The following is a 23,159-nucleotide window of genomic DNA, read 5'->3' on the forward strand; positions in this document are numbered from 1 at the left end:
GTGCGCAAATGAATGCTAATAAGAAGACCTTCAAACATCTTTCCACACTTTTGGTCCGTCTCTCAATGAGTTAGTCTGTTCAATGATTTCGATTGTAGTTTTCACTGCCGCCAACCCTCTCACCATTGGCAACGCAACGGTTATTTCAAATATCAGTGAGGGGGTGGAGCAAGAGTCTGATTTCCTGTTGTTTTATTTTGAAGTTGGCCTTCTCACCATGTGCAGGCATCACAGATACGTAAATGGACTGTATATGTCTGGACTGTCAATAGGATCCTCGCGGCTGAAGCCAGATGGCAGCCATCTTATGTTGCCACTTTTAGTGACAATTTCTGTTCTTTCTCTCTTATTAGTGCGTGCTTTCCATTGGTTCTCTGTATGCAGTCACGAGAGCCTGGCAAAGGGCAAACTTCAATGTTTGTATGCGTGTATTATCTCAATCTTGTTGGGACCGAGTTAGTGACGTGCTGTCACTATCGAATATTTTTCAAATGGATTAATCCATCGATTATTCAATTGATTAATCGATTAATCAGATTCATTTTAATTTTGCATTAACGTGCATTACAAAAGCTTTTTTTCCCCGATTACTGTTTATTCACCAGTGATTGGTTGTTATTTTATACTTGGTATTTGAATAGTGATAAAAAAAAAAGGTGGATTGATGTACTATGTTACCAGTTTGAACATTGTTTTCCAAAGTAAAAACCGATGTTTGCAAATGTTTTAAGATAATCTTCTTCTTTCATGAAGAACTACAAAAATCGGTGAACAATTACTGTTCATTTGCTGAAATCGGAGGATATGGACAATTTTGAATACAAAAATGGCTTCAAACGATTACTCGATCATTAAAATAGTCGTGGCGGCCGTGGCTCAGGGTGTAGAGACGGCCGCCCAGTAACCAGAAGGTCGGCTGTTCGATCCCCATTATCTGTCGGCGTGTCCTTGGGCAAGGCACTTGACACACCAATGTGTTGCTACTCACACCGGTGTATGGATGGTGGGAGGGGCCGTAGGCGCACGCTGGCAGCCACGCTTCCGTCAGCCTGCCTTCCCCAGGGCAGCTTAAGTAGTGTGAATGTGTGAGTGCATGAATAATGTATCGTTCCAGCGTCTTTGAGTGTCTCGGAAAGCGCTATATAAATCCCATGCATTATTATTATTAGTTGTCGACTAATTTGATAATCAATTACTCGTCGATTAATTGTGACAGCTCCAGATTTAGCATCGACATGTACATGTAGCGCTTTTCCCAGACTACAACGGCGTTTTTGCTGTAGAGGCAAACAAATCCATCGAAAACGCTGCAGAGAAATCAATGCATTCACCTTAGTGAGTGGCAACGTAAGATGGCCGCCGGTGGCTTCACTTCACCCCAGGTGCTCAAACTCATCGAGGATTCGTTTAAGCTCGACATATTATTGTCAAGAACAGGTTTGACTTGACTTGAACAAAACAATGACAAGAATACCGATTCATTGTGCGATTGTTTCGTTTTGTTGTTGTTTATTTGCCGTCATTTATTGCTTGAAAGAGTTTTTTTGCTGACGCTCCCTGCAGGAGGTCGGACGGGCCGAGCAGCAGCTGGCCCCGTCTCCCGCCTTCCCGGCTTCCTGCTCACAAACGCACTTTTGTTGCCTTGCGCCGCCGCCGCCAACAGGAAGCGTTTTATCGCCCGCTTGTCCTTTGTCGTCTGCGGCCGCGTGAAAAACTCCCAACTTGATTTCCGAGCGCTTCCAACACGACAGCTGCTCTGGCGACCAATCTAGCCCGCATTATTTTTGCTCCTCCGTCCGTCTCCATTCCCAGACGGATTTTTTTTTGTCTTCTGTCGCCCGATTGGTCGGTCGGTGGCTTTTCTGATCAATGTTTTACGAGCGGCCGGTCATGCTCATGTCATGGAGGACCAAAAGTGGCAAATTCAAAATAAATAAATGACTACATAAAAAAAAAAAAAAACATAAATAAATGCCTAAAAGTGAAAATAAAAACGGATATAAAAAAATTTATTCGAAAATTAAATCCCCAAAAATAAATATAAATGGAAATAAAAACAGCTATATATATATATATATATGTACATTTGTATTTCATTTTTTAAATTATATTTTTTATATTCATTTTCACTTTTAGGCATTTTTTTATTTAGAATTTTGGTAGTTTTGGTCCATACTGCTAGATCGAAATGTTATTCAAATGAGGGGGCGGTCCAGAGCGTGTCTCGACCAATGAAAGGCAATTTGTAATGACGGAGTCCAACCCAAGGCACGCTTAGGACCGCCCCCTCATTTGAAAAACATTTCGTCCTGGCAGTATGGACCAAAACTGCCAAAATTCCAAATAAATAAATGACTAAATAAATAAATGTGAAAATAAGAAGAAGAGCAAAGGATTGTGGGGGATCCTGACTTGAACTTCATGTTTGGAAAACAAACACACGCACGCAACATTTAAAGCACACTTTATGCACACTCACTCAAACACACACGCGCGCACATTTTTTTTCCTTTTTCCACGCACAAGCAGCAATTAAAGCACATTTTATGCACAAACACATTCTCTCTTTTTTCTCACAGCACACACGGTATTGAAGCACATTTCATGTACACACACACACACACACACACACACACACACACACACACACACACACACACACACACACACACACACACACACACACACACACACACACACACACACACACACACACACACACACACACACACGCACGCACACACACACACTCAATCTTTCTCTCACTCTTACTTTCCTGTCTCTCTCTCTCTCACTCTCTATCTATCTATCTCTTGCTCTCTCGCTCTCTTTTCACTCTCTCTTGTTGTCTTTCTCTCCCATCCTCCCTCTCTTTTTTTTCTCCCTTTAATAGTAGAGCAGAAAACTACACCGATGATGAAGAATTTTCCACTTGTTGAGCATCTCACAAGATACTTCTTCTTTTTCTTTCTACTTCTTTTTGGCCTGGATTGAATGATGACAAGTTCAGCGCCAACTCTTTGTGGTTGCTTTATATTTAGATTGAACAGTCAGCGCGCAGACGGCCGGGCCAGAGCAAACACCGAGCTGTGTGCGTGTGCGTGTGTGTGTGTGCGTGTGCGTGTGCGTGTGTGATCGGTTATTCCTCCAGTGCGGCGAGTTTAAACGATTCCAGTGTGCGAAACGTGCTGAGACGCTCGAAAACGCGGCGTCGCAGCTTGAGGGAAACCAATTTTTGATAATCTTTTTTTTTTTTAAATATGAATTTATGGCAGTGAATGAGTTAAAAAAATATATATATATTTTTTATTTTTTTAAATTATAATATAATAATTATAATATTTAAAAAAAATAAAAATAAATAACACTTGATTCAATACTGTGATTATATACCGTTACCGTGAAGGGATGCGGTTTATAGAATTTTGGGTCATATCGGCGAGCCTTAGACTTTTAAAATGTCAGATTTTTCTCAGCGCGTTATGCGTTTTTTGCCGCTACGTCCTTGTCGTCGTTTGAAAGTGCCGCTCCACATTTCCTTTCTTGCAGATTAAACAGACGGATTTTGAAGGAGAATCAACAAAAAACGCATCTTTCTCTCACTGTGAATGAAAATGATGTTTTGGCTGCTTTTTCCGCCATTTTAGTGCCGAAAGTGCTCTGTTGCGCGCTGCGGCTGCTAGCTGCTAATTACTGCTGACCACTACTAGTAAGTTGTTGTTGTTGTTTTTTAATTAAAAAAATGACCATGTATGGTAAAGACTTAAAAAAAAAAAGACCAAGGTTAAAAAAATATAAAAAATTTTACCATGTATAGTAAGCCTTTTTTTAAATAACAATTTAGAAAAATTACCAAGGTTTTTTTTTATCAAAAAATGCTAAATAAATGACCATGTATAGTAAGTTTTTTTTTAAATAAAAAAATGATCGGGTATGGCAAGGCTTTAACCCCCCCCCAATTTTTTTTTACCTAGGTTTAAACCCCCCCACCCCAAAATATCATGTAAATTAAGGCTTTTATTATGTTAAAAAAATGACCATGTATAGTATGTTTTTGTTTTTTAAATGAAAAAAAAATGACCATATAGTAAACACCCCCCCCCCCTTTTTTTTTTAACGACCATGCAATTTGTAATTTTACTTTCCAGTTTTCTGTCTCACTTAGAAGGATTCTTGCTAAAGTTAAACAAAGTAAAACAAAACAAGTCACTTGAATGATGTGCAATTTTAAAATGTCACACTATGTATGCTACAAATGGCCGCTGGGGCCCCCAGTCTTCTTGCTTGGGGCCCCCGGGGAATGTTGCCACGCCACTGGTCACATGACGGCCAGAAGTCACTCTCTACGGATAATTGGCCATTTTGTGCTGTTCCTTTCGCCCAAATATCTTTGGATGAAGGTTGTGAAGCTCAAGTGTCAAAATAATTCACTAAATGTTTTGGGAGAAGTTTGACCTCCAGACACTCAGGGGGGGTTATTAGGGTGGGGGAGGGGGAGGGGGAGGGAACCATCACATGGGTGGGTGGGGGTTGTGGACGTGGGTTTGCAGGCGTGACCGCCAGCGGATTAAGGGGGGGGAGGACGCACAATAAGAAAGCGTGTCGCCGTGAGGGGGATCTCGAGGGGGCACACGCCGCAGACAAAGAAGAAGAAGATGCGGAAAGTGTGCCACAGGGAGGCACGAGACCCCCCCGCCTCCCCTCCCCCGTTGTGCTGCAGCTTTTCCCAGGAATGTGCGTGACTTGTCGTGCACTCACAAGGTTGCCGTCCAAATGACACACTTGTGAGTTCCCGGGAGTCTGCTTTTTCCCAGAAGCATTCTTCGCTTGTAAGCGAGGATATAAATAGCGTTTGCATTTCACATTTTCCTTCAAATTGTTTTGTTTTTATTCCAATGTTCGCCTGTTTTATGCCTGAAATTTTGTCTTTATATTGGTGTGTTTTTTCCAAATAGATTTTCTAATATTTTCTATGTATTTTTTTTTTTTGTATTAGGGCTGCAACATTTGAACATTTTGCTATTCAGATATTCTTCTGAAAATTCTATCAAATAATGGTGGATACAAATTACAAAATATTTTTGCTTTTCATAAAGACAAAAAAAAACTTCATGGCGACCAAATGGTTTTCATTTTTAGCTTTTTAGCTTAAATACACTCTAAAAAACTCAAATTGACAAAAAAAAAAAAAGGTTAAATTTGACCAATCTAGCTGCTAGTTGTGTGTCCGACTTTTCTAGAATGGTCGGTGTTTTCAACCGATATATTTTGGTGATTGGGCCAACACATACAAATTGGACATTGGTTCATCTGTGTTAGAGGCTGACAAAAAAAGTACCACTGATTGTCAAAATTGGGGCAAAATTCATATATATAAAAAATCTTTCAGCCATTATTTTAATGATTTCATCAATGAAGCCAACATGCTAACATGTTTTTTTTTTTAATATTGGTGTTTCTTATTTTCACATGAGCTTAAATTGCTGATGAAATGAAAACGTTGCTTGTGTTCATGCAGGGCGAGCGCGTTTGGCTGCGCGAAGACGATCAGAACCTTCCCGGCACGGTTTCGTCCTGCTCGGGCGGCGTGGTCGTCATCACCAGCGACTACGGACAGGTCAGCCACACGCCGCCGGGGGGGGGGGGGGGGGATGCTGAGAAAAAGACAAACTCAGCGCTGGCTTTTGGCTTGGTCACGTCGGTGAGGCGGCCATCTTGTTGAAGACCCCGCCCTGGTTGTCATGGCGACGGAAGGATCTCACACTGGCCTCTTTTTAAGTTTGGACCAGGGGATAGGAGTTTTCATTACAGTTAGTTTTTATTTTATTTTGACTTTTTTTTTTACTTATTGTAAGTTAGTTGAAATGTTTTTAGAGCAGGTTTGTTAGTATTTATTATTTTATTTGTTCGAAAACGCTTCATTTTTTGTGTTTTTATTAGTTTTAGTATTAGCTTTTGACTTTCTTTTAATAATATGAAATATTTGTCAAGTGAAAGATAGAAAAACAACATTTGATACATTTTAAATAAACCCTTAAAGTGCATGCATAAAATGTATATAAATAAGACATAAAGGGAAGATATTTTCATTATTGACAGTTTTGGTCAACGTAAAATGTAGATTCACCAACTAAAAAGTTGTTAGCCAGCGTTTGCCAAAAGTGCTGACGCGGTCCCGTTTTAAGCTAATGACGTGGAAGCTAACGTCGGCGCTAAGACTACAAAGCCGAGGATTTCCCCGAGCTAAGCCTTGCGACAGATGCTAACTGGTGTTAATCCGCGTGAAACAAAGGCGCTGGACAACGAGGGGGCTTTGGTCTGCACCGTAACGCTACTGCCGATACTTTAGGATGGATGCATGGATAGAAAGTGAGCTATTGAAGATAGCTAGCAAGATGCTAGCTAGCTAGCAGATATTCTCGTCTCCCCTCTGTCTGCGTTGATCCATTGTAGGGCTGGGACGACGCGTCGACGTCATTGATGGCAAAAACTGCACGTCGGTGCGTCACTTTTGGCGTCATCGCGTCAGCGACAGCCAATCGGTGTCGAGAAAGTCTACGTCACTAAATATGTTACCTTGCAGACAAAACAGGACACGGTTGCAATGCATATATAACGTGTAGCAATGGAGGACACAATAGGTGCGTCCAAATTCACAAGGGCGGAACCTCCGAAGGCGGATTTGGTCGACGACACGGACTCACAAATGAATGGCGTGTCGGTCAATGCGCTGCCGGCAATCCATTCATATGCAAGTCTGTGACGTCATGCAGCCGGCAAATTCGGCCTTGGGAATTTGGACACACAAACGATCGTCGTGGTTTGCGGATACCCGACGACATGCCAAGCTACGTGAATCGAGGCCGGGCCAAAAAAAAGGAAATTAACGTGGAGGTTGGCTTATCCGGTGAGTTTTTTGAATTGTGGACGTGTGAAGCAAGCTAGCAATGACGCAATACAATTAGCATGTGGCTATTCTTTAGATAGAGGACGCGGAAGCCTCTTTTTTTTTTCTTCTTCTTCCGTCGTGGCGCGGTGCGACGGGAAACAAATCAAAAATCGCGGCATCGAGGAGCAGCGAGTCGGACACGGGGGAGAAGAAAACGTGTTGTAATAAGACGTCCAAAGTATGAGAGTACTTTCCACCTAAAGGTAGCGCTTGGGTGCCCTGTGACCCGTGCAAAATGGAGATGCACAACCACAATGAGCACTTAAGAGGAGGAACCCGCCGGGAGCTGCTTGTGTGGAGGACGAGACGCCGTAAGTTTGCAACTTTGTTTCCTTTCCTTTTATTTTGTGAAGTTCAATACGGATGCGCAACTTTACGACCCAGAAGAGATGGTCTCGTTCTTTTCATATTAAGAGCGTTCTCATTTTTAACGTGAAGTAACTTTTTTAGTAACACATTTTTAAAATTGTAAAATGCAACTTGACGCCAATCCCCACAAAATGTATGCATTATTATTTAATTTATGACCGCTAAATTGTGTTATAGTGCCTCCTTTGAACAACGTTGAATGCTTTTATTTTGTTAAATTCTCGGATGCGCATTGATTGCAAAGTGACGCCGCTTTACTGCAAGCCAGCAGCTCCGTTCTGCTGCTAGCATCCAAGAGCACGGCTATGTGTTACACTTATGAGATTTATTCTGGAGTTGCTGACTAAAATACGCCTCACATCTAAAGACGAAGTGGCGTGGGGTCACTCCAACTGACAAGACGGCGTCCATTCGGCTCTTGGCTCTCACCGTGGACACCGCTTGGAGCTGGAGCAACCTAGCTCATTGCTAAGTGCTACACAGTCCAAATGGCTCCTCCACGCTAACATTCTGACCTTTAAACGTTGTGTGTTTTAGCTCCAGTGTAGTAAAGTGCATTTCTATTGGGCAATTTTGAAGTGGACGTTTTTTTGCTGCATCGCGACTGGAAATCGCTTTAGTAGAGGCTTTCCAAATAAGGGGCGCTCGTTAATCGAGCGTCAAAAAAATTTGGGCCATTAAAGGCACTTTAAGTTAACGAGATATTAACGCGATAATTTTGAAACCCTAAAATATGTGTGTATATATGTATATATATATATATTTTTTTTTTAATGTAATTTTATTTTATTTTTATTAATCTGTGCACTGTGTTTTTGATTTTTGTTTTCAGGGACAGGGATAATCAGAAAAGTTTGGAGGACTACTATCAGACGGAGAAAAAAAACCTGTGGAGCTGGTTTTTTTTGTTAGTTTTTTTGCTGCTGTTATTTTTTATTTATTTTATGTTTGTGGGTTTTGCAGTTTTATTTATTGAAAGAAAGTTTTATTTTATTATTTCTGTATTAATAGATTCCATTGCACTAAAACCGTGCACTTTATTGTTGTGTTGTTCAATACAATTCATTTTTTGAACTTGAATAAAAATATATTGGAAAGAAGAAATTTGTGTTTTATTCATAGAAATAAATTAGCATTAAATCGCTTTATAGGTCAAATTATGTGGAGATAATCGAATCGAAATGGGATTTAAAAATGAATCGTTAGCTTAATCGATGCATAGAAAAACGATGAATCGTTGAATCCATTGTTGTTTTCCCCGCCATGCTGCCGTTTTTCTCGCCTTGTGGTTTTTTCCCCCACTTCTTGCATCGCTCGCCGCTTGGAGTTTGCTTGAGTTTTTGTTCCTTCAAATCCCGTTTGGACTTTCTCTCGGCCTCCTCACCCTGCTTGGCTCCACCATTACGCCCCAAACATAACAAAAACAGAAGGTGCCGAGAGTTCCCAGGGTCAGCAGCATCTATCAACATTTACAACATTTCAAAATGTTTTCATTGAAATGAGTTCCCTGAAGTTAACACTTGCCTGCATTATTGGCTATATGATTCTTCAAAATGGCCGATGCCGATATTCGTCAAAATGCTGAATATCAGCGCCGATAATCGGCCCGGCATGATCTATTCATTGATTAATGAATGAATGGATTGATTTGCTGATTTCAAAGCGGTGTCCCGCACGGCAACAGCTGACGGTCTGCGTTTGTTGCCAAGACAAATAAATGATTGGAAAGACTTCACGCTGTCCCTGAAGGCAGAGGACAGGAAAGCGTGTTTTTGGACCGCCCTTGAAGGCAGCAACAGATGTTGACGGAGCGACACAGAGAGTCCAGATAGCTGCGTCCATAACAGGGATATTTCGCATTTCAGGCGGTCCCTGAAGGCAACCTTGGATGGATGTACAGATGATGCCGGGAAGGACACATTTCAGTCTGTCCTTGAAGGCAGCACCGGATATTGACAGAAGATAGAAAATACCACGATTTCAGACTGTCCTTGAAGTAGACGACCCAAACAAAGGTTGAATTGTTTGACATTATTTTGTGTTTCCCGCTCGAGCAACACTCAAACGGGAATGTGAGCAATGTGTGTGCGCGCATGAGTGGCATTTGAAGAGTTTTGTTTGGACAAAGGTAGTGCTTTGCCACCATCTTGTGGCGTTTTGCTGTCGGGGAACTAAGTCCAAATAAGTTGAGGAGTTTGATTTAGAGAAAATGAGTGCTTCGCTGCCATATTGTGGCATCCCTTGGTGACAAGGAAGCGAGTTGAGGAAGTTTATTTGCCACCATTGGATGTCAAGGAACTCTGTTGAATCGAGACATTTCATTTGGACAGAAATAGTGCTTCACCGTCATCAGAGGTGGCAAATCCAGATCCAGAAAGCAAAAACCCTGCCACAGTTTGGCTTTAGTCATTGATGATAGCTAGCAAGCTAGTTAACTTTGGTTTTACCCCCTGAAGCTAGCTAGCTAGCTCCCTAGCAAGGAAACGAGCACCATAGGAGCTAGCTAGGAAGCTAGCTAGCGAGCACCTGAAAGTAAAAACCCTGTCACAGTTTGGCTTTAGCCCCTGAAGCTAGTTTGCTTGCTAGCTAGCTAGCTCACTAACAGGGAAATCAGCACCATGGGAGCTAGCTAGGGAGTTAGCTAGCTAGCACCTGAAAGTAAAAACCCTGCCACACTTTGGCTTTAGCCCTTCAAGCTAGCTAGCAAGCTAGCTCCTTAGCAGGGAAATGAGCACCATGGGAGCTAGCTATGGTGTTAGCTAGCTAGCACCTGGATCTAAAGCCATACTGTGGCAGGATTTTTATTTTCTGGATTTGCCACCTTGAACTATTTGTTCCTTTGGTTTTGTGTGCGGTTTGTTGTCGTCCAGCCACGTTTTAAGCGAGTCTTTCAGACGTTTGCAAAAATGAAGATCTTGTGCCTGGAGTCAAAGTTGTGCGTGATTGAAGATCCTTTTCCATTTGTTTTGACGGCAAAGTGGTGATGTTCTCATGTTTTGTCTGGCGTCTGTGCGTGGAGGGTCTCCTTCATGACTCCTATCTGGAATCGAACCCTTGCACAAGGTTCATCTGGCAGCGGATGCAAGATTTTTGTTCATGACGAACGTTTATTACCAAAGCCGGTGTTGGATGTGAACTTGTAACATCATACAAGTCACGTGAAACGGGAGAAAAAGTCCATGTGGCAGCTGCTGTGTTTTTCAGAGCAATTTGTGGGCGGGGCTACCTTACCTGTCCTCCGTATGTCAACAAACTTGATACTCTGTTTTGTGTGCGCACAAGATTTCAACGTCATTCTGTCGTCTCCACAAACACAATTTTGTTCAGTTCTTCTTCTCGGCTGGCCTTCAAATTAAATCACACATTTGGCAAAAATAACATTTTCGATTTGCATCCACTTTCTGGTGGCTTGTGGGAAAATCAAAACCAAGGCCTTTTATTGTCACTACACACGTCCAAATTCGATTGAAAGCAGCTGACATGGTACATTCATACATACTATAAAAAAAAGTCAAAATATTGTAAAAAAAAAAGAGCTCATACTAAAAACTAAAAGTTTAGCTTTTTAGCATTTGCCGATTTGTCCTGATGCCCAACAAGCTTTGAGATTGTAAGCGTTTTTTTGTGTTTTTTTTTTCAAGCATCAACTTCCACAGACGTTTTATTGTTCTTGTCATGTGCAAATAAATGCTTCCCGCGTTGTCCTGACAAATCAAATGGAATGAATCACCAAAACTCTTCTGTTTGTTAAAAAGCTGAATGCAGCATTCCACACATGCAGCATTTGACCTCAGTGACTGACGACCTTTGACCTCCTCCTGGTGTGAATTTCACCCGTTTCAAGTGACTCTCGACTCCTTTTTTTTTTTTTGAGAAAGACTTTCAGTCTGCTTTCATGGACGGCGACGGAAATCACTGAATATTTAGCAGAATTTCCAAGAATTTGGGTCATTTCAAATGATGTCACTAAACGATTCAACGATGATACAAATAGTTGTCGATTCATTTGACAAGTGGTTATTTGTCGATTGATTGAGTAAATGTTGTACCAAGTGGATGCATTTCTTTGAATTAGTGCTGGGCAATAAATCTAATTAATTCAATTAATCGTAATTTGGAAAATCTGATCGGTAAAAAATTTGCTCAATCGTGAAATCAAATTTTGTCTTCTGGATTATTAAAAGTTGATGTTATTGATTTTCATTTACTTTATAATTTAATAATAATAATAATTTCATAATGAATTTTTAATTTATATATATATATATTATAAATATATATTATATTATAAATATATATAAAGGTATAGATATACATATCTAAATATATTAATTAATTTAACTTAATTGTGACAATTAAGCACAAACTATGAATGTTAAAACTGATTCAGAATTAGTATGCATTATTGTTGTCTGAACATTTTGCACAGGATTTTGGGGGGGATAAATGACACCTTTGAATGAAACGAATCATCAGGAGGAGGTCAGCTGACGATTCCGGATCGCCGTCCGTTTTTGTATTGACCGCTAATACAAACATTTTTCAACATGCGAAGGCCAAACGCAACATCAGAACCAGAATAGCCCAAAGTCTGACATGAAGATAAATCCAAGCAAAAGAACCTTGGGAAAGTCCCTAAAAGTTGATTTGCTGCGGAGCGCTTGTGAGCTCAGGTGAGCCGTTTGCTGACTTTGCTTGTGTTTCAGGTGTACACGTACAAGCAGAACGCGCTGACGCACGACAAGGTCCGGGCCATGCGCGGCGACAGCGCGGCGGGCGTGGAGGATATGGCGGCGCTGGAGGATCTGCACGACGGCGCCATCATGCACAACCTCTTCCTGCGATACCGCCAAAGACGCATCTACGTGAGTTTCCGTCTCCAGGGACCCGATCCTGCATCTTTCCCCTCACAACTAGGGCCCGACCCATATGCATTTTTTTTAAGGCCGATAACGAAAAAAATACAGATTACCGATTAATCTACGGATTATTTTGAAATATATATATAATGCATAAATTATCTGATACACGTGCACAAAGACGTCCACAATGCGTGTGCGCATGTGCACGTGTGGACTGGAATGACTGGAATCCATGCATGAGGCGTCCCAGTCCACAGCACAGCTGGCTACAATCACACGCACACACAAATGTCGTGTGCCCTCCCCCCTCCTTACTAATCTGTTTGGGGTCCAATCAGACCCCGTCGGGATCCCCCTGGCGTCGTTCCAGAACATTCCTGGTCTTTTGACATGTTAACAACGTTTGGAAAGGAAGTTGTGGACGTGCCAGTGGAAAAAGTGGCGACGCTTTTCTTTTCATTTAGGACTTCAAAAACTGTGGCGCTCAATCCGTCTGGTCTAGGGTCCGACTGATTTTTCGGGAGGCAGATGCCGATACTAATTTTGTGCGGATTATTTAAAAATATATATATTTAATGCATTAAAAAAATGGCCTCTTGGGGGCAGTGTGGTGCCGTGCATCCATGTTGTACACACTTAAAGTGAGTACAGAAGGACGTTGCGATTGAATTATATGAAAAAATAATAATAATTTCACACATTGGGAAGAATTTGAGCCTTGTCAAAGTGTTCTCTTACTTGTGGGTTTGTGTTCCCACAGCATTTATGCGTGAATATTCGTTAATTGGGGAGAAAAAAACTCCCAAAGTCGATGCTAACTTCCTGTTAGCATTTGAATGGGATCTTCCCTTCGCTTTTAGCATTAGCGCTAGGCTAGCGATGTTTTAAAAACGAAGCATGTTTTGTATTTCAATATACAGCGGCTGTAATTCTTAACGTGGTGTGTTGAGTTTGACAGCTTAAAGGACGCTCAGGGACAACAAAATAACCAGAAGAACATTTGTTGTTGTTGTTGTTGTTGCTTTCTTTCTTCATTCAAACTCCAACATCCAATTCAAACTGGGCACACAAACCAGAACGGTGCTGTCAAACAACAAACAAGAAAAAATTAAATAAAAGAAAAAACTAAACAAAAGGTCTCATCAGACAGTACATAAGTCGACATTTAATCAATCTACATCTGCGAATAAACAGTTTTGCCATTATTATCAAAGTATTGCGCATCATTTCCCGTTTCGTATTCCAATCCCAAACTAAAGATGACATCACAGTTGCTAAGTCAACGGCCGATCGCAGCTCACCTGTTTTCTGAAGACGAGCTGTGATTGGTTGTTACCTGAGACCTGAGCAACAGCTGACAGCAAGTGACAAAATGGCCGCCCCCTGACATGGATAAAAATGGCTGCATTTTGCTGCTTAACTCATATTCCACAAATGTCATATGAACCACAATACCATATTTAGACGAGTGGGGCTGCAGATAACATTTTAGTATAAAAAAAACAAAAACAAAGTAGTTGACTTTGTTGTTGTTTTTGGGGCGTGTTACACCACACAGTGACTTTGTAAATATAATTGAAAAAAATAGCAGCGTAAATAAGGAATACAGTCAATCTGGGGTGTGGCGTAATCATCTCTGAAAAATCCGCGATATAGCTACAACCCAAGATCAAACCCGTAATATAGAATTTTGGACCCAAATACAAATCCACCATAAGTAAAAGTAGCCAGGGACCACTGTATTGAAAAAAAACTTACATGATTTGTCTCAGCGGGCCACATGGAATGAAATGGCGGCACAGATTTGGGCCCCCCAGCCGCGAGTTTGACACCTATTGGCCTTATTGCAATACGATTGTATTGATTGATTGATTGATACTGGAAACTCCTTCTTCTTTTTTAATACATACATCACGAAAGACGGTTTATTTGGGAACTTAAGCTAGAGGATGGAGGGAAGAACAGAAAGGAGGAAAGCAAGAAAGAAGGAAGGAAGGTTAGAAACAGAAGGACATAAGGAAGGATGGGTCGTAGAAAAGAAGAACTAAAAGAAGAAAGGGATGAGATAAAGAAGGAAGGAGCAAAGAAGAAGAAGGAAATCTGGACGGAATGAAGGCAAGATGGAAGGAAAGGAGAGAAGCGACAAAGGAACAAAGAAGAGAGGAAGGAGAGACGGACGGACGGACGGAACAAAAGAAGGAGCGAATTAATTCAGGTGAAGCGCCCTGTTGGGGTTCGGGCTTCGATTTTTTCGATATTTGCTGCCCCCATCTGGCAGTTCAGAGGTCAAAGTCGTCTCAACAGCAAATTTGCGTGTCAAAGTTGAAACGCGGCCGCCGGCTCACCGCTGGTTCCATGCTAACAAAGCATTGCTAACAAAAACACTTGCACGTGCCGTCTGCCGCTCGCGTGTCTCGTCGTTGACCTCCTTTTTGTCGCCGCCATTGAACATGTATGCGGCAACTCGAGACATTAGCGTTATTTCATGCTTATGCTAATGCTAGTTAACGTTAGGCATTTAAGTGGTTGCGTCGTTTCTCTGTTCTCGGAGCCCGATAGCGCTCTCTGGGTTCACTCTTTTATTGTTCATTTAGTTAGCATTTGTTCTGTTAGCATTTGCTCTCGTACTGTTTGCGTTCGCCCTTTTTTGTCAGCGTCAGCTCTGTTAGCATGTGCTCTTTTACCATTCATTAGCGCTAGCCGGTTAGCGCTCACTCTGTTAGGCGTGCTATTGTTCATTCATTTAGCATTTGCTCTGTTTTGTTTGCGCTGTTAGCATGTTCTCTTCTAGCATTCATTTGCACTGTCAGAGCCCATTAGTGCTCTCTCTGTCTGGGTTTACTCTTTGATTGTTCATTCAGTTAGCATTTTGTTCTGCTAGCATTTGGTCTGGTTCTGTTCACGTTTCACCCTTTTGTTGTCAGTGTCAGCTCTGTTAGCATGTTCTCTTTTACCATTCATTAGCGCTAACCAGTTAGCGCTCACTTTGTTAGGGTTTGTGGCATGTTATTGTTCATTCATTTAGCATTTGCTCAGTTTTGTTTGTGTTTGCGCTGTTCTCTTCTAGAATTTATTAGCGCTGTCCCTGTTAGCCGGTTAGCGCTCACTCTGTTAGGGTAGGTAGCATGTTCTTTTCTAGCTTCTTCATTAGCACTGTCAGAGGTCAGAGCCCATTAGCGCTCTCTCTGTCTGGGTTCAAACTTTTCCTTTTTCTTGTTTTTCTTGTTGATCTAATTAGCATTTCTTGTGTTTGCATTCATTTCTTAGTATTTTCTCTCGAAACTGTTTGCATTCAGCCTGTTTTGCTAGCGTATTCTCTGATAGCGTGTTCTCTTTCAGCATCCTTTAGTTAGTTTGGTCTTTAAGCATTTTCACCGTTTTCTTCCATCATGGTTGGATTTGTTTGCGTTAGTGCTGTTAGCGTTTGCTTGCTAAGCATTGACTTTGTTCTGTGAACATGTACTCCATTAGCAATGTTGGTTGAAGGTCGCAGAGAAGAAAGAATGTTTGCAACAGTTTCCATGTTTTTTTTTCTTGTCACCAAGAAATGTAGAACATGTTGAGAATTTGATGGCGACAAGAAAAGCTGTTTGCGACCATTGCAAACAATTGTTGGCGAGCGTCTTTGTGATGGTCTGCGACCTTGAATGAACCCTGACGAAAAAGCAACATTTACTACTGCACTCACCCTCGTGAGCCTTTCTTTAGAACGGTTGCCTTGCTAGTTTTAGCTCTGTTAGCATTTCTTCTGGTCTGTTTCCTGCTATTAGCCTTTGTGCTAATATGTTCTGTTTGTCAGCTTTAGGGCTGTTAACGTTTGCTCTGTTAGCTTTTACAGGTTTGCGCTCTTAGCGTTTCTTTATTTGCTCTGTTGGCTTTAGCACTGTTAGCAAATTTTGGCCTGTGCAGAGAGTTCACATTAAAACAATTAATAACTTTAAAAAAAAAAAATGGAAATGTCCATCAGCAATAAAATGAAAAGACAAATGTTTGTTTTCTCTACAAAGTTTGTCACATGTACACAAGGAGATATTTCACCACCAAGCTGTCACTGTGTCACGTCAGGTTTTGGAGGGGGGGGGGGGGGTCGTCTCATGAATGTCGGAACAACAAAGACAGCGGGCTGTTGGCAGCCAAATCCAATAAAGAGTGTGCGTAACACGCTAGCTGGGCGAGCGCCGCTAGTTGGCGGCGTCCCGCCTACATTTCCTGCCGTCACTCAGACGAGCGTCGCTCTGTTTTTCCTCCAAATTCTTTCACATCTGCTCCTCATTTGGTCTCGTTCTTTTGGCAAATTTCGGCCCCGCTGAGCCGACTGAGTGACTGCGCGGCGTCAGTGGAACACAAATTGAGCTCTGAAGATTTGTCAATTCTTATTAGCATGTGGCTAACACCATCGTTTATAGCATTTATAGCAGGCCTATCATATGTTGTATAAATCAAAATGAGTTGAGTCACGTCTGCGGAACGCCACCATTTGACATCGTAATTCCGAGAAGGCGAGGGGCCACCTTTAATCACATTAACCAATAGGGGGCCTCGTGATGACAGTTGCAGCCAATTAGCTCGCAGTCGGGGCATCGCCGTGGAAAGTGTTCCAGGGTGGAGGGGAGGAGGGGCGGAGGGCTGGCGGCTACGCTAATTGAGTCCAAATGGTTGCAATTCTTCAACTGAAATGGAGATGTTGTTTTCTTTTTCTTTTCTTTTTTGCGCCCCAGGACATTTATTTTCCTTTTTTCATTCTTCACAGCAGCAAGTCAAACATTCTGGAACATTCCTCTTTCACTTAATATTGCCGTTGAAAATGGCAAACCGTGTCATCAGACGACGGGAACGAGTCTCAACTTTGCAGCTGTTTGACGGGGTGGTCACTTTTAACAAGTAAAAATAATAATAATGATAATAATAATTAACAAGTGCTGCTTTGAAGAAATTAATAATTTTTTAAATTAGTTAGTTAACTAATTATTTAACTTAATATATATATATTTACCAAAAAAATAACATGAAAGAAGTTTCCTCCTGTAAAAATCATTAAGCATGTAATTTATACATGCTTTTAAGGCAAGTAACATGTCTGAAGTCCTCTTGTTTATGTTGAACAAATGTAAAACATGATAAATCATGCTGTTTCTACTAAATACGGTCTCAAATAATCGTCAATTTGGATACTGTAAATGTATATGATGGTATGCCGAAAAACGTTTCTTGGGAGGAGCAATATGGCGGCTTCAAAAGTCTTGGCCTATCGGCTATCCAGTCTTCTAGTGGTTCAAACGTACTTGCAAGCTAAATGCTACAAACATAGCATCTTTTCTCATAATACCACCGGGTATTACTCACACACGTGCAAGCCAATACCCCGTTGTATTATGGGGAAAAAAATGCCAATCCTAAATCTTGCACTGCAGCCATAATAATAAATCATAAAAGTTACAAATAAACAATGTCTTTTCAAACGTATTTGTATAATGTGGGCCAAATGCAAAAAAAACCAAAACCATTTTCTTTTTCCAAGTAGTACCCAATGGCATTATGGGAAAAGATGCTATGTTTGTAGCATTTCACAAGTACCTTCAAACGCATTTGCGAGTACGTTGTAACATTTGTAAATATATTTAATGTACTCGCCAAAATGTTGACTTCACATTGGCAGTTCCGCGCTTTCGTAACGCTAACTTTGAAAAACAATGGTCCAAATTTTGGCAGATTTTCTAACAGATGTTAAACCAGAAACTGAAATGTACTTGAACGGTCAGTAAAAGTTTGTGCTTAGAGGTCAGCTGTTTTTTTGCATTCGTTTGTTCATATTGTTACTAGATTTTCACGTGAAAGCTGATTTGCATATTAAAACAAAAGCTCTCTGTGATAGCGATTTCCGTCTTTGGTGACAGAATACTGCATGGTCATGCTTGATAAGCCTCAGCAAAGTTGGCGCATGAAAGCAATGCCAATGTCATAACTTGCATGTAAGTTGTTGTTTTTTTTGTCTCAAAAGAAAAAAGAAAACTTTGATCGTAACACTTGCTTCTCGTAAGATTACGACCTTTTATCCCGACAAAATTTGTCTTGGTTCATATCAAGATTACAGCTTTTATTTCTAAGAAAAAAACATTCAACTTGATTGTCTCAACATTTCCTTTTTCTTGTCCCTCGCATCCGTCAGACGTACATCGGGTCCATCCTGGCGGCGGTGAACCCGTACCAGCCGCTGGCCGGCTTGTACGAGCGCGGCGCCGTGGAACTGTACAGTCGCCACCACCTGGGCCAGATGCCGCCGCACATCTTCGCCGTGGCCAACGAGTGTTACCGCGCGCTGTGGAGGAGGCTGCGCAACCAGTGTGTGCTCATCAGGTCAGACTTTGGCGACCACCTTTCGGGATTGACAGACATTTTTTAGGAGATTCTTTGTACGGTTGACTAAAGAAAATCCACAACAACAACAAAATTGTTAAAGAATCCGTAAAATACTTCAAGAAAAAATAAAGAAAAATAATAATAATTAAATAAAAAAATTATTATAATAATAAAATATAAAATAAAAATAAATAAATTAAATAAAAAAATAAAAATAAATACAGAAAAATACAAAAAAATAAAAATTAATAAACTTATTTTTTTATTAAAAAATGTAACCCTTAAAATCCTTTAAAAAATAATACATAAAAATGTATTTAAAAAAAAATAACATAAAAAAAATCCTTAAAGAATCCTTAAAAAAAATTATACTTGAAAAATAAATAAATAAATAAATAATTTTAATCCTTAAAAATCCTTTAAGAGCTACGCCAACATGGGTTGAGGAGTGTCATCAAAAAGCAGTTCTTTGGCGCCATCTCGGTGGTGAGGAGCTATGCCCAAATATGTTCAGGAGTTTTATTTTGACAGCAACTAGTTGTATGGCACCATCTTGTGAACTGTGTTGAAGTGAGTTGACGACTCTTATTTGGACAACAATAGTGCCTTGAGACCTCTTGGTTGAAAAGGAACTTCGTTGAAGTTTTGGAACATTGATGAGTTTCATTTGTCCAAAAAGTAGTTCTATGGCGCCCTCGAGTGGCAGCTTGGTGTCAAGGAGCTGTGTGAAGTGAGTTTTGAGGAGTTTCATTTGGACAGAAATAGTGCTTTGGTGCCATCATGTGGCATTTTAGTCTCAAGGAACGATGCTGAATTGAGTTGAGGTGTTTTGATTAGACAAAAATGGTGATTTGGCGCCATCTTGTAGTATCCTGATGTCAAAGAGAACTACTGTATATTGAAGTAATCGACTAGCAAATTAATCGACAACTATTTTAATTTTCGAGTAATCATTTGAAGCCATTTTTTTTTTTTTATTGTTCAAATCCTCAGATTTTAGCATATCAAGAGTAACTGTTTACTGAAGAAGACTGAATATCATTTGTGTTTAATTAAAATAAGACATTTCCGATTAATCGATTGAATAATCGATAGATCAATCAATTCTAAAAATATTCTATAGTGACTATATTGAAATGAGTTGAGGAATTTTAATTATAGGACCTTTATTTATTTATTATTATTATTATTAATAATTATTACTATAGGACACCACTCTGGCGTCAAGAAACTATGTGTAAGAGAGTAAGAGCTCCATTTAGCCCAACATAGTGCTTTGGGCCCATCTTGGTTTGTTTGTTTATACAAAATGGCCTGTAGTGTGGTCATACAATGTGATATATAAGGGTTTCCATTTCAGATCGATGAAATAAAAATGAAAGATTTAATTGGATTCGATGCGAGGAGAGAAAGCAAACACCGTACCACAAATCAACAATATATTTCTCCAGAAGTTGAGTTTTTAGTTTTCTTTGGAATATTGATAAGGAAGCAGATAGTTTGATATCGCTGTCCAGCTTGTTCCATAGGTCAGGCCCTCCACGAGTGAGACTAAAACTGCTGCCTTTGAATTTCCGATCTTTTCCCATCGAGAGTCATTTGTGCCTGGCGTGATGACACGTGTAGCGGGATGAGATTCCAAAGTCTAGCATTTAACCTGTTAACCACATCGTACATGAATTTTGGTGAAAAAACTAAATAATTTCAAGCTTCTCAAGGCGCACTTTAGAAGTGAGTTGAGGAGTTTAATTTGGACAAAAGTAGGGCTTTTGCTCAATAGTCTTTATTTCTAGTTTCCGGGCTCCGCACGTGATTCCCTCCGCTAGTTAGCGTTAGCATACTCGCAGCCTGATGCACAGCGTTGAGAATTGTTTTGGCATGTAGGGGTCACGTGGGGTCACGAGGTCACCGTGGTCGGCAGGCAGAAGCCCCCAGGCCAAACTTGGGCTCAGATCATTCATGAACCCATCAGGTACTAAAATAAAGCCAGAATTTTTAGGAGAATAAAGTCCAAATCTTATGATAACAAATTGGGGGAAAAAATTGGTGATGTTATGATAATGAAGTTATATTTTCTTGAGGACTAAAAGTTGTAATCTTGAAAAAACATGAGAGAAATGCTGTCAGGATAAAAATGTATAGTTTTGTCAGACTAAATCCATATTTTAGGAGGCAAGGTTGCAATGTCAGGAGAATAAAGTCATGTTTTTGTAAAAAATTAATAAAAATAAGTCATCGTCTTTCCAAGAGCGAAGACACATTTTGTTTGGATAAAAAAAAATCCTAATTTTACGAGAATTGTATCAAAATGTTACGATAACAAATTGTAGAAATCTCAAGAAATAATATACGACAGTGAGGTTTTTTTTCTCAAGAACTAAAAGTTGGAATCTTTACACGAAGGAAGACAAATAGTTGGAATAAAAAGTCGGAATTTCACGAAAATAAAGTCTAAAAGTTACTTTAAAAAAAAAGAAAGGAAAAAAAGATTAAAAGCTGTGATCACAGATTTTGTTCTGATAAAGTCGTACATAATCTTACAAGTCAAAATGTTACAATAATAAATTGATTTATGTGAGAAAAAAATCACAAGTTGTAACCTTACAAATCTAAAGTCCAAATATGTTCTTCTTTTTTATAAACCAAAAAATCCCCGCTGCCCCGATCAACGAGATCACCATTGACAGCGACAAAGAACAGTTCGAGAAGGTTCAAAGGCACACGGTTCCGGCGACTGCGCGTGGGGGATTTCCGTGCTGTTTCGGCAGCGCCACCTGGTGGTCGGGAGGGACCAAATTGAACCATTACATCACAAAATGATATTTGACACCAACAAAGACAAAATTGACAGCGCTAAAAAGTCGTCATCTTGGGAGAATAAAGTCCAAATGTGTACTAACAAAAAAAAAATTTGGGGACAAAAAGTGTAGCGTTACAAAAATTAAACCTTTTTTTAATCAAACAAAACAAAATAAGTTTTGTTGCATTTTTTCCATTGGATATCATTAGTTCCACTTTTCCATCTTAATAAATTTCAACTTGCTTCAAAAATTCACACCTCTTGCTTCTTTTTATTCATTTATCTTTCAAATACTATTAATATTTGTCATTTTCACATCATTTATCTTAGAATTTACTTCATAAGCATTCAGCTTAGCATTCAGCTTTCAGTATTCACACGCAATTTCTGCAGAAATTGCACTTTGTCTAGTTACAAGACCAAATTGTAATCATACAAGCATAAAGTTGAAAAAAAACTTTTAGAGATGTACTTTGTCTGAAGAAATACTCGCAAGAATATATATATGAAATACTTACAGAATTGCAGTTTGTGTGTTTGAGAATGTTGTCCCGGTCGGTCGTGTTTGAAACTCCCTGACGCAGCGCCCTGACGTCTTTTTAGCTTTTGTTGTTGAAATGTCAGCCGTTGTTTGGCCAAGGCTTTTCCGAGTTGTGCGTAAGTCACGTTGCCATGGCGACCACGCTGCAATTTAATGAACTGGCTCTTTCTTCACGTGCGCTGACCTTTTGCGCTCACAACTTCTGGCAACGTTTTGTGTGTGCTGGAAATTGGTGATTGCTTTGCCATGTGACTTTAGTTTTCTTAAGACAAAAACAGCATCTGGCTCAGTTTTGCACGACAGCAGCTGACAAAGGAAAACGTGATTTATTGTGACTACTGTTAGAAAATGTATTTCTCCTGATAGTCCTTATGTTGGAGAAGGGTTGGTGTGTGTGTGTGTGTGTGTGTGGGGGGGGGGGGGGGGTATTATTCATCTCAAATTCACATACATTGATTGTCGCTAATGTTTTCTTACTGGACTTTAGTTTAGGTTTAATTTAATGGATATTTAGTTTGTTAGAATTTTGTTTAGTATTGTTCATTTCACTTTCATATAGTTTAGTGGCTTTTTTTCTACTTTAGTTTCATGTAATTCAGTTTTCCAGAATTTTGTTTCATCTTTTCTATTTGAGTTTTTATGTTGAGTACCTGTTTAGGTCAGATGTGTTTACTTGAGTGGTGTATTTTTTTAAATTTACTTACGTTTTATTCAGGTACTAAACTGTAGTTTGAATTATTTTGTTTGAGTTTAGTTTAATTTAGTTTATAAGATGATGATAATTTTTTTTCTTTTCAAACTTGCGTTTAATTTACTTGATTTGGGTTTAATTTACTGGACTTTAATTGAGTGTAGTTTGGTTTACTTTGACTTGAATAGAGTTTTTAAAATTGCATTGATTGGCTTTGTGCTCGATGGCCAGCACCGCTTTAGGACTTTGTGTTTGGCTCCATCTAGTGGATGAAAGTGTACTGCTACATTTTATTTTTTAACAGTTAATTGGATGGATGGATGAAAGAGGGATAGATAGATAGATAGATAGATAGATAGATAGATAGATAGATAGATAGATAGATAGATAGATAGATAGATAGATAGATAGATAGATAGATAGATAGATAGATAGATAGATAGATAGATAGATAGATAGATCCTAAGAGGGAAATAAAATGGCCACAGTGGTAGTAGCATTTTTATGAAAGTACTGCCAGCCAGCATGTGTGCATCAATTTGTGTGAGTTAATAATGTGGGCCTTCCTCCATTTTTTGATCTTCTTCTTC

General features: G+C 39.9%; 1 protein-coding gene across 5 annotated transcripts in view; it reads left to right on the top strand.

The window, feature by feature from the left end:
* Positions 1-23,159, top strand: part of myo10 (myosin X) — a 79,386-nt gene that overhangs the window by 14,936 nt on the left and 41,291 nt on the right. For 2 of the 5 annotated variants that reach the window (XM_086074241.1, XM_086074257.1), the window contains exons 2-4: positions 5,519-5,617; positions 12,025-12,183; positions 18,347-18,534. In XM_086074241.1, the coding sequence (XP_085930367.1) occupies positions 5,519-5,617; positions 12,025-12,183; positions 18,347-18,534 (446 nt within the window). Of the gene's footprint in view, positions 1-5,491; positions 5,618-12,024; positions 12,184-14,543; positions 14,633-18,346; positions 18,535-23,159 lie in introns of those variants that run through there. The other 3 variants (XM_086074234.1, XM_086074249.1, XM_086074264.1) reach the window with 2 other exon arrangements.

This window comes from Leptonotus elevatus, chromosome 1, assembly GCF_054856555.1.
Source record: "Leptonotus elevatus isolate MCC_2025b chromosome 1, RoL_Lele_1.0, whole genome shotgun sequence".
In the NCBI taxonomy this organism is placed as follows: Eukaryota; Metazoa; Chordata; class Actinopteri; order Syngnathiformes; family Syngnathidae; genus Leptonotus; species Leptonotus elevatus.